The sequence below is a fragment of the Zingiber officinale genome, chromosome 2B (genome assembly GCF_018446385.1).
Source record: "Zingiber officinale cultivar Zhangliang chromosome 2B, Zo_v1.1, whole genome shotgun sequence".
Lineage (NCBI taxonomy): Eukaryota > Viridiplantae > Streptophyta > Magnoliopsida > Zingiberales > Zingiberaceae > Zingiber > Zingiber officinale.
Window position 1 is genome coordinate 55,444,960 of NC_055989.1, and position 12,076 is coordinate 55,457,035.

General features: G+C 36.7%; 1 protein-coding gene and 1 long non-coding RNA gene across 3 annotated transcripts; both read right to left on the bottom strand.

The window, feature by feature from the left end:
* Positions 1–5,219: 5,219 nt before the first annotated feature.
* On the bottom strand, positions 5,220–6,209 carry LOC122049121. Its single transcript, XR_006130838.1, has 3 exons — positions 5,941–6,209; positions 5,736–5,813; positions 5,220–5,338 (listed from the first exon to the last, which is right to left on the bottom strand). It is a non-coding gene; the product is annotated as an uncharacterized LOC122049121 (long non-coding RNA).
* A 590-nt stretch (positions 6,210–6,799) lies between these two features.
* On the bottom strand, positions 6,800–8,942 carry LOC122049122 (protein RETICULATA-RELATED 1, chloroplastic-like). Of its 2 annotated transcripts, XR_006130839.1 has the most exons (3): positions 8,871–8,942; positions 7,073–8,522; positions 6,800–6,982 (listed from the first exon to the last, which is right to left on the bottom strand). XR_006130839.1 is itself a non-coding variant. In XM_042610574.1 (2 exons), the coding sequence occupies exons 1-2, from the start codon at positions 7,330–7,332 to the stop codon at positions 6,925–6,927; spliced, it is 318 nt and encodes a 105-aa protein (XP_042466508.1). In that variant the 5' UTR covers positions 7,333–8,545; the 3' UTR covers positions 6,800–6,924. The 2 variants fall into 2 exon arrangements, 1 of the variants encoding a protein (XP_042466508.1); XM_042610574.1 differs by lacking the exon at positions 8,871–8,942 and having other exon boundaries at positions 7,073–8,545.
* Positions 8,943–12,076: the final 3,134 nt, after the last annotated feature.

Genomic DNA, 12,076 nt, shown 5'->3' on the forward strand with positions numbered 1-12,076 from the left:
TTGATGTCTTCGGAGACATCTCTTTAGATAGAGCTACTCCATGCCTAAAAGGTAAGAAACCTTTCTTGGAATCCTGCATGCTAGAACAAGCAAGGATTGTATCTATATATGAAGTTTGGGACAGACACAACATTCTTTTATTGCGATCTCTTATAATTTTGATCCCAAGAATGTGTGCACAATCTCCTAAGTCTTTCATATCAAATTGTTTGGACAACCATACCGTTACGTCCGATAATACCTTGACATTGTTGCCAATTAACAAAATATCATCTACGTATAGTACAAGAAATACCACCACGTTTCCGTTACACTTCTTGTATACACAAGACTCATCCGGACACTGAATAAATCTATATGACTAGATTACTTCATTAAACTGGATGTTCCAAGATCTTGAAGCTTGCTTCAGTCCATAAATGGACCGATTAAACTTGCACACTAGATGCTCTTTGCCCTTTTCAATGAACCCTTCTGGTTGCTTCATATGGATGTTTTCTTCAAGACTTCCATTAAGGAAAGCTGTCTTGACATCCATTTGCCAAATCTCATAATCCATATGAGCGGCAATGGATAAGAGTATCCGAATAGACTTAAGCATAACTACCGGTGAAAAGGTCTCCTCATAATCGATTCCCCCTTTCTGAGTGTACCCTTTCGCAACAAGCCTAGCTTTGAAGGTTTCTACCTTCCCGTCTGTCCCTCTTTTCCTTTTGTAGATCCACTTGCATCCAACGACTTTTACACCAATGGGTGGTTCTACAAGCTCCCAGACCTTATTAGAGTACATAGACTCTATTTCAAAATTCATTGCCTTTTGCCAAGATGCTGCATCTATATCTTGGAGTGCTTCGTCATATGTTCGGGGATCAGGTTCATGTTTACCCGGGATCAAGTCCGAAGACTCTCCCAAAAACATGAATCTATCAGGCTGCCTTACAACCCTCCCACTACGACGAGGCACTGTCTGTGGTTGTGTATCATGTGTGGCACGTGTTGCAGTCTCTTGTGGTACTTCATCTTGTACTGTTGGTACTAAGGTAGACGTGTCCTCTCTAAGTTCTTCTAAAACAACTTTGCTACTGGGCTTGTGATCCATTATATAGTCTTCTTCTAAAAACTGGGCATTGGTGCTAACAATGACCTTCTAGTCTTTAGGACTATAAAATAAACTACCTTTCGTTCCTCTGGGATACCCCACAAACATACGAACTTCAGTACGAGATTCTAACTTATCAGCATCTTGTTTCAGCACATGTGCTAGACTACCCCAAATCCGAATATGTCTTAGACTGGGCTTCCGCGCATTCCATAATTCTGTGGGAGTAGAAGATACTGATTTAGAAGGTACTAAGTTCAGAATGTACACTGCCGTTTCCAGAGCGTATCCCCAAAACGAATTTGGTAATTCTGAATAACTCATCATCGATCTAACCATTTCCATAAGAGTCATATTCCTTCGTTCTGCCACACCATTCTGTTGGGGTGTACCAGGTGCAGACAGTTGGGATTGAATCCCGGCCTTTGATAAGTAATTCCTAAACTCTCCTAAGAGGTATTCGCCACCATGATCAGACCGTAGTGTCTTGATACTTTTACCTAGTCATTTCTCCACATCAGCCTTGTACTCTTTGAACTTATCAAAGCACTCGAACTTGCGGCGCATTAGGTAAATGTATCCATATCTTGAATAATCGTCTACAAAAGAGACAAAATATTCAAAACCACCTCTTGCCTGGACAGACATAGGACCACACAAATCAGAATGAACCAATTCTAACGCTTCTTTGGCTCTATACCCCTTGGCCTTAAAAGGCCTCTTGGTCATTTTACCTTCCAAGCAAGATTCACAAGTTGGAAAATTTTCCAACTCTAATGAACCCAAGAGTCCATCGGCTATAAGCCTCTGAATCCTACTTAAGTTAATATGACCAAGCCTTAGATGCCAAAGATATGCTTGGTTCATTTCCGAAGGTTCTTTTCTCTTATTTGAGTTAGAAGATGTGTTATTAATTTCCATATTATGCTTTGTGGGAGAAATTGGATTTAAAGTATACAAATTGCCAACTAATGCACCAGAACAGATAATCACTTTATTTCTCTTAATAACTACATCGTTACTAAAGGAAACTGAATATCCATCCAAAAACAGTTTAGAAACTGAAATTAAATTCTTTCTAAAACTGGGTATATAAAGACTATTTCTTAAAACCAAATTTCTATTCCTATTAAAAGATAAGTAGACATCTCCCACAGCAACAGCCGCCACCTTAGTAGCATTGCCCATGTAGACGGTAATCTCTCTATCAAATAGTCGCCGGGTTTCCTGGAACCCCTGCAAAGAATTGCAGACATGATCAGTGGCTCCTGTATCTACACACCAGGTGCTGGTAGATAACACCTCTAAACATGTTTCAACTACTAGAGTATGAGATATACCTTTATTGTTCTGTTTCCTACTAGGACAGTCCATCTTCCAATGTCCAGTCTGCTTGCAAATAAAGCACTTCCCCTTCGGCTTCTTTATTCCAGCTTTTTGTCCTGCACCTTGAGGTTTATTCACCTTCTTTACTGAGCCATTTTGTTTCTTCTTCTTCTTGCCTTTCGGCTTAGAAGTAGAACCATTTTCAGCATAGTGAATTTGAGAATGTTGACGAAACAACCCTTCGGCTGCCTGAAGTTCTGTCAGAAGTTTCGCCAATGAATACATCCTTTTATTCATATTGTAATTCAGGCGGAATTGCTCAAAACTTCTAGGTAGTGTTTGGAGGATCATATCAATCTGGGTTTCCCCATCAATTTCTCCTCCAAGGATTTGTATTTCGTTTAAGTAAGACATCATCTTGAGAATATGATCTCTCACGGGAGTCCCCTCAGTCATGGTGGCTGTCATCAGTTTTCTCATTGCCTCTTGCCTAGCAGCCCGATTCTGATGTCCGAAGAGTTTCTTGAGATTGTTCATTATATCATAGGCTATTGGTAAGTCCTGATACTGATGTTGCAATACATTTGACATCGAAGCCAAGATGTAACACCGCGCCATCTCATCAGCTTTTACCCATTTACTATGATATTGAATCTCCTCTGGGGTAGAATCATTGCTAGGTGTTTCTGAGCATTCCTCTGACATTACAAACTTATAGCCCTCAGCAGTTAAAACAATGTCCAGGTTCCTTTTCCAATCTATGTAGTTAGGACCAGTAAGTCTGTTTTCTTTTAGAATAATGGCCAGTGGGTTGAAAGTCATCCTAAGAATCACAAAATAAATTTTGGTCAGAACTCTAAATTTAGAATAATATTGATTCCTCAAACAATACTATTTTAAATTAACCAACACCTTAAAACACCGTGAATTTTGTATGCCACGATAGTGTGGACGTATACAACACTACAACAAAAACAGCAAACGACAACGGATATTATCTGTTGTCGTAGGGTCAAAAAACCGTTGTAACTGAGGGTGTTGTAGAATGTATTGCCCTACGACAACGGTTTTGAATCCGTTGTCTTTGTAGACATTTGACAACGGTTTTTATCCGTTGTTATTTATATGCCCAAAATTTGGCTACGAAGGATACGACAACGTTTTAAAACCGTTGTGGTAGATAATTTTAACAACAGAAATAAACCGTTGTGGTAGACATTTTTTACAACGGATATAAACTGTTGTGGTAGAGAATATTTGACACGTTTTATTTTTTTTACAACAGTTTTAATATATTTTACAACGGATAAAATCGTTGTCTTTTATCACTTTTTACAAAAAAATTTCGTTGTGGTTTACCTGATTTTTACAACATTTTTAACTGTTGTCTTTAATGTTCATTAATACCAAACAACCAATCTTATTTTACTATAAGCAAACCACCAATGCAAAACTAAATATTTACTACATTAAATCCAAAATAAACATTCGTATATAATTCATCTTGTAGCCACATATACAAAAATATACAAAATGAGTTGTTACTCATCAAAATACACATGTTTTCCATTACTCTCCATATACATTAAATTACATGTTTTCCATTTGATGTTCTCCATATGGCTTTTAATTTACAAATTAGCAAGGCAAGCTACATCCTAACAAAACTCACTTCTTGCATCAAAAAAACTCAAGCCTCACGAATTGCCCGACCTGCAAGAGAAAATTTAACAAAACTTATCAAATTCCAGAATTCCAAAAGGAGAATGTAATTAACCAATCTGTAGTGCATAGAAGGCAAAATCAAACCAAATGAAGGAAACAAAAAGAGGTGTTTATTAGAGAATAACAGTACATGGAATCTACTAGGAGCAGTGATACCTAGCTTAGCATAGTTTATTAAATAATTAGCACTACATGCAGCTAACATTATTTAAGTGAACTATCATCCAAGATCAATAGAATCCATGCAAAGCGCATTACATCCATTAACATCTTGAAACAAAATATTCATGCAATTTTCTGTGCCATTTTCTAGACTGCATTACCTTTAAGACCTGGTAGGCATAATATGCTTTTCCATTTTGGAAGTAACAAGTTGCCAGGAGCTGCAAATTGACATAAGGAGAGTACAAACAAGAAAAAATAATAAATTATAGGAGGAAAAACAAGATTAAGTCATGGCATATAGATGAAAACCATAAGGAGAGTACAAACAAGAAATTTGTAGAGCAACTCATAAGATACAAAAAGGTCATCATCTAACAATTCACAAAGAGATAACTTCCACATTGTCAGTCCTTGCATAATTCGAAAACAACTAAATAAGCTACTCACACAACCCAGCCATTATTAATTTTGGACCACAAAGAGAGGCAATAAATAAGGGAAATGTCAGCTAATTCTGCTCATGGTAGAAATGCAAGAATGAAGTATTGAGCAAAGGAGATAGCTAGCTGTGAACAAACAAATTATTAGCACTAAGGAATCAAAATCAATAAGTCATGGAGTCACAAATAAAGTGTTCAACCATCTTTTGAAGTCTAGTAATTTATACCTAGTAATGAATATAGTCTAGTACGCAATCCGCTCATTCGGATCGCACTTCGTCAATTTCTTCGTTGGAGTAAATTGTTTTCATGAACTGTTAACAAACCCAGATTATATTAGTAAAAAAAATCAGTAATAAAGAAGCAAAGTCAAATAAAATAAATTATTTGAGAAAATTGAGAATATGTCAAATATTACCATTGACAACTACTCACATTAAAATCCAAATTCAGAAGAAAAAAAAACTACATCAAAGAAAAAAGGGAGAAAAAAACAAACGAAATTGTCCCTTCTTATTCCCCTTCACTTTGAATCCGAGTCCATACTCTCCATTCCCTTCAACCCTCTTCGCCTCTTCTTCTTCTGTTCAAAACCAATAAAAAGATACTAAATAAATGTTTCTCAATAGAAAATATAATACCGATGTAATTGCTAGAATAGATATAGATATTTCAAGGTGATCAAGAGGGGAAAAATGAACAATAAGTGGAGAGCGAGCCACTGCACCAATGGAACATAACATACGTGGACCCGCTCGAAAGGGCCAACAAAGACATGCTGCATTAAAGACATGCAACAATGAAGGAAAACCAAGGAATATTGTCAAAATTAATAATAGAAGAAAATGGTTGAATACTATCATGCAGCACAACAGCAGTGAAAGCAATCAAAAAAGGTAGAAAATGTTGAAAATTAAGATGAAACAAATATCAGAGCATGAGATTTAGAAGAATGGAAGCAAGTGGACGGAAATGGATACCTTCCTCGTGCATGTCTTCTCCCTCACTTCATACCTTGCCCTTGTCAAATTTGTTAGCCATATACCTGGATAACAGTACTGGGATCCAAATTCACAACAATTAGGAAAATAAAGTTTAAATTTTGAGAAGAAAATGAGCAACAAGTTGTGATTTTGCTGAATCCAAAGAATGGAAGAATGTGGAAGTAGTGTGACCAACACTTACCTGATAGTCCAAAGAAGAGGGCAACATCACCATCTTTGCCCATATTGTTGCTAGAGTGCAGGGAGAGAATGTTTCTTTTAGGCATTAGATAGTGCATCACACCGAACAAACCTTCTTCATCTCCCCGGCATACTGTGTGCCAAGGATGACCATTTCTTTCCTATCAAGATTAAGATCAATGCTGGTGGAGGTAGTCATGTAGTGTGTGTATCGATTACATGGAAACTGGCCAGCATTGTAAATTGTGAAGCAAAAGAGATCCGTTTCAGCCCAAGGCAATAGTGCATTACGTATTCTAGTTGTAAATCGGACCAGAATTTCAATAACAACAGCAACAACAACAATGGCAAGTCTTGTATAACCAGTAAACCTCTTTGGGCGGATCAAAACTTCATCAAGAAAAAAAAAAGGGAAAGGAAAGATATTTAGAAATTTAGTAGAAGGAAAAAAGGATTTCTTAGAGAAAAAACATTCCAATGTGATGGCATCATTTGGCTCAAATATACCAACATGATCTGCATATAGAAAGTTTCCAAACTGATGTAGATCCAATTACCGATAATTTCAACAATTGATATATAATTATTATGAAACTGCAGTTGCTTAACTTGGATAAATCAAGGAAAAAATAACAAATAAAACCAGAGTGATGATGTCAAGACCATAAATTAGCTATTGGAAACATAGAGAACACCTATCGAAAAAGACTAAACAAAGAGAACTATGGTAATGTTAAGTAATGTGCAAGCATCCATTAGCAAGTTGTAATGGTATCATTAAAATAAAACATACTACTAGCACTTTAAGATACTATATAGAAAAAACTTAGAAGTTCACAAAAAAAAAAAAAATCAAGTGCATCAGCCAGATAGGAATACCTCAATGTTGTACTAAAGAAGATTGCAACTCCAAGAACATCGAAGTGGTTGAGCATAGTTCTATCAATCCCATTTAAAAGTTGATAGCGCATGTTTGCATATAATCCTAAAAAGCACCATAACCAAGAGCATTGCTACTTGCAGAAGGAATTGTCACTGATAACCTACCATAAAATTGAGTTAAGAAACCATATAATTAAATTATCTTCAAAGAGTTATTCACAATAAAAGGGGGAAAAATAGAAAACACTAACCTTCCCTCCTTCTTGGCAGCAAAATCTTTTGTTATAGCACCTTGAATTGTCCCTGCAGCTAGTCCCAGTAAAGAAAATTCTGCTGCTTTGTAGAAGAAAGAGTAAATTCTCTTCTGCAAGTCAAATTCTCTCATAGGATAGCTATTCTCAAAAATATTATTGGGAAGTTTCTGAATTGTATTTTCCAAGTCAAAGCGGAATGTATTCCCATATGAACGACAAGGTGCAAGGGACCAAACAATTATTCCATTACAAGTCATTGCAGTAAGGACATTGACAAGTGCCAATTGCCATTCTTGCTTGATTCTACATCACGGAGGAGAACAGATTAATAATCAGAACATATAAAAACATCTCCCTTTTGCAGACAATGAAATTTGTCTAGAACATTAGCATATTCTGTGCCAAGTCAGTCATATCATATTTATGTAAATTCAGATGTGCAAATATATGTCATAAGGCACGTCAAAATACTACAAGTTCAGAAAAGCATAGAAACAGGGATGATGCTTGTGCCACTATCTAGCAAGTAGCACCTAAATTCGGAAAAAAATGAATAATGGACAAGTTCAGTTGCATGTCGCATTAGATCAAATGCGATGTTTCCACTTTATTGAGAGACAATTCTATGAAAACTAAAATAGAATGGAGCTCGACAACACTATACATATAAATATAAAGATCAAAGTTTCTGAATGGATAAGTGTGAGAGGGTGAAGTGTAACAAAATTTCAAGATTTTGCAGGCAAATCTTGCTGATATGCTAGAGAAATGAATTTACCTTGTTGGAAGATGAGCTTTACATGAAAATGTAGTTCTAGCATCTCTAAGCAATTTCCACCACCTTCGAAGAAGACAGTGGAATAAGGTAGTCTATCTCTGTTTTAAATCCCATGCTCAAAATGCATAGTTTGAAATGCTATAGATCCAGGTTAACATTTTTGTTCCACACATGAGATAGTAAACATACTTATGTGAATGATTCTTATTATGCTTCCCCAACACAAAATTATATACCTCGCTCCCTATTTCCATCAATCTCGGTTCTATCACGCACAGAGTGATACTATTACCATGACATATTTATCTCCTGTAAGTTGAATATAAATCTACAAAACACACTAACCTGAATACAACTAGGAAGATTGAGTATCGGACAGATATGGAAACCACAGAAAAGCAACAAGATGAAGAAAATATGAGTATGTTGATAAATATGATTGTTATTGCACTTGCATGGCTATACCTGCTGCGGGGAGTTGAAACCTTCCGGAATAACAAACGCTTCATTATCTAGAGGGATATCGGTAGATGGATATTCTGAACGTACGTATGGACTTGTACTCCCACATAAAACATAATTCGCAGAGCAAAGAACAGCCAGATATAACAAGAGGAGCTGTGAGCTCCAACCACCCATAGGCTTCCAGGAATCGATTGCAATTCTACCCTAAAAGCACGAGACAATGGATCAGTTAGTATCGCCGCCTCTGGTAATCACTTCAAAATACACTTTTTTTATATATAAAAAACAATATAGTAATCTCCAGATCGAAAACACTCCACGAAGTAAAGCAACGAACTCTCCGGATCCAATGAACCCAATAAAACAACACAAAACTCCCGAGCGATTCATCATATGGTTGCATGACAAATTCCGAAGCGATTGAACATCGATTTGGAAAAATTAACAGAGATTTGAAGGAGGAAAACACATTCTTACACGGCCGATACAGAAATAACGCAGATCCATGAGAAGCAAACTATGAATCCGAAGGCGGAGGAACAAACTGCTTACCGGAGCAGATCCAGAAGCGAAGGAAAAAGGATCGAAGAAGCCAGCGCCACTAAACTGCGATTTCTTCAGAATCGAGAGACGACTCAAGGAATCTGCAGCTCAAGGAATCTGCGGCGTTCTCCGGTTTCTCCCTCTTGTGCGTCTGGATCTTCGACAGCCCATTGGAGAACGCCTCCGCTCACCAGGAAACGAGAAGGAGCACAACGTTGTATGAGGAGAGGGAAAGATAAATGGCTTAGGTTTGGGAACGCGAAAACACGGCGCCGAAAAGAAAACAGCGAGGGAAAGGAAAAAAGCGAAGGGGGAAATGACCAAATTCAATTACAACGGTTTTTTCAAAACTGTTGTCGTAGCCACTAAAAACGCGGATAAAGACAACGGTTTATAAAACCGTTGTAAAAAGTGTTGTCGTTTTAAAAAAAAATTGCTCAATGACAACAGTTTTGCCAAAACCGTTGTCTTTTATATTTAATGGAAAGTTCAAAGACAACGGTTTTGGCAAAAACCGTTGTCTTTGAGCAAATACGCAACGCTTTCTCTTAAAACCGTTGTCGTAGGGGTGTTGTCGTTTGCAGTTTTTGTTGTAGTGCAAATTCAACATTTGTAAAAGGAAGGTATATCCCATTAATTTTATTATTTTGTCAACCTAACTTTTTGACAAATAAAATTAATAGTTGGTTTCCTTCGGTCACACAAATAATAGCAGTGACTCCGATGGGGAGGATACTATTAGACGTGCCTAAGTGTATACCATTACTTGACACTAAGTCCATTAATAAGATTGTGCCCCTTCCGATGGGGAAGATCACATGCTCTTAATTAATTTCCTATAGTCATCCGAAATGGAAGTTTGGTCTAGTGATCCGCAAACAAGCTCATTCGATATGGAGAAGGCACTCAGAGCCAACGCGCAAGCTTGTTGCATCACTTATAAACCAGTAATGGAGACCGTGGAATTTATTTAAAAATAAATCCCTCTCCCACTTAGTTATTTAAAGTGAGGAATTTTGACTATGCTAGCCTACTAAACATGCATACTAACAAGTACACACAGTCACAGCATAAAAAGTAATAAATAGAAAAACTAATTTTCAACTATTATGGCTTTTATCTATTGCTGTCCTCCGTGTGTCGCCAACCCTAGCTGCTGCCATCTTTGGCCACTGCCACTGGGTCTAGTTGTCGCATCCATCTTGCCCCTTGTTCAGCTGCGTCTCTGGTCCTCAAAAAGGTTCCACACCTTACAAGATTCGATCCGCGACATAAATATAATTTTACATTTTTCAATCCTATATTCCTCGAAGGAATGTACATGTGAACTAGATCGAACATAAAATAAAAATTTACATCCATCGATCCTATATTCCATAAACAGAATTTACATGTAACTAGATCAAAAAATAAAATCCTAATAAAACTAAATACAGCTCCTTCTGTATTTTATAATACAATCACAGACACATAATAAATGCTCTTGACATGTCCAAGGGTCCAATCACACACATAATAACTATAAGCCATAATAGTTGGATCCTGCATCCATAAAGTTAGCACATCCTACTATTAACCTGTCTAAATTATGTATGACATGTGCATAATTAAACTAATACCAAATACACAGAGGCAAAACCCTAGCTCTGATACCAATTGTTGGTTGCTACTCGGAAAATCCAATGGCTCCACTGTACAAAAATTTTGTACGTGATCTGAACCTTTCCTAGCTACCATGTGTTCTTTTAAGTTAAACTTGTATCTCCTGCGGAACTTAACACGTTTGATTCCAAGTTTAACTTATATGTTCTTTTAGGTTTAGATTTGGATCTCCTACGGAACTTAACATGTTTGATCCAAATCACCTAGGTTATAAATTCAATTAAATATTAGTTTCCAAAATTGGCTTCCAGTACTGCATGGCGAGGCACTTGGCCTTCTTGGATATGGGAGTAACCACCACCGACTAGACAAAGCCTTTTAATGAAAGTTAATATTTAATTTCCTTATATAACTCTAGGTTAACCAAAAGGAACAATCAAATCACAAGGAAAAAATAAAAAGAACACAACATCGAAATTAAATTCGAAAAACAAGAATCGAATGCCTCTTGTATTTGGTATTTATACAAAGAAAAATTAACTAGTATGATGCGGAAATTAAATACTAATTATACCTCTTCCTTGTATGCTAAAAACCTCGAGATATTCTGCCGTATCCCTCGCCTCCTCTTGGACGTCGTGTGGGCGACGATCTTCCAAGACGAATACCACCTGGAAAGCTTCTCCTCCTTCTCTAGAATTCGGCCACCACCATCACAAAGGAGCAAAAGAGAGCAAAGGGAAGAGAGTGAGAGGGGTCGGCCACTTGATGATCTCCAACAACACAATATCAATTGTTATGTTTTTCAAGGCCTCCCCTTCCCCCCTTTTTATATTAGTTTCCCAACGGAAAATTATGGAAAGAGTTTTATAAAAAATTAGACTCATTCCTATTTCCTTTTAATTTTTTCTTTTTCTTTCCTTTTAATTAATCAATCCTAGATTGATTTATTAATTAAATAACTATTTGTTGATGTTTAATTATTTGACCGGCCCCTTGCTTGGGCACCAAGCAAGGTGGCCGACCACTTATTAAAAGGGAAAGAAAGAAAAAAGATTTTTATAAAATTTTAAAAGAAGAAAACTTCTAATAAAATTTTACAAACTCTTTTTTTTTCTAATGTGGATATTAAAAGGAAAGTTTTAAAATTTAAAACTAAGTTTTAGAATTTAAAACATCTCTAATAATATTTCTTTTTAAAAGAAAGTTTTATAAATTTTACAACTCTCTTTTAAAACCTTGTGGCCTAATTTAAATTAGGAAAAATTTATAAATTTTTAAAATCTCTCTTTTTACAAATTGTAAATATCTGAGGAAATTTAAAAATTCAAAAACAACCTTCCTAATTTAAATATTGCGGCCGGCCCCCTTGCCCAAGGCAAGAGCCGACCACTTCTAGAGAATATGTGGTCGGTCATTGCTTGGTCACCAAGCAATGAACCGGCCCCTTCTTGGACACCAAGATAGGCTTTTCTTTGGATGGACTTGAGGCTTTATTGAGGCTACAACAGGGACCTAGAGGAGAAATTAGTTTTGGCCTTCTGATGAGCTTGAGTATCCCGTGCTCTCTCCGAACACACAACTCAAGTTCATCGAGAATAACTCATTCCACT

What these genes read in the sequence shown, in the direction of transcription:
- LOC122049122 (XM_042610574.1), bottom strand. Translation starts at nt 7,332, where the DNA reads ATGACTTGTAATGGAATAATTGTTTGGTCCCTTGCACCTTGTCGTTCA. An exon ending in GCTGCCAAGAAGGAGGGAAG is followed by an intron (nt 6,983 to 7,072) that starts GTTAGTGTTTTC and finishes ATTTTATGGTAG; the next exon opens with GTTATCAGTGACAATTCCTT.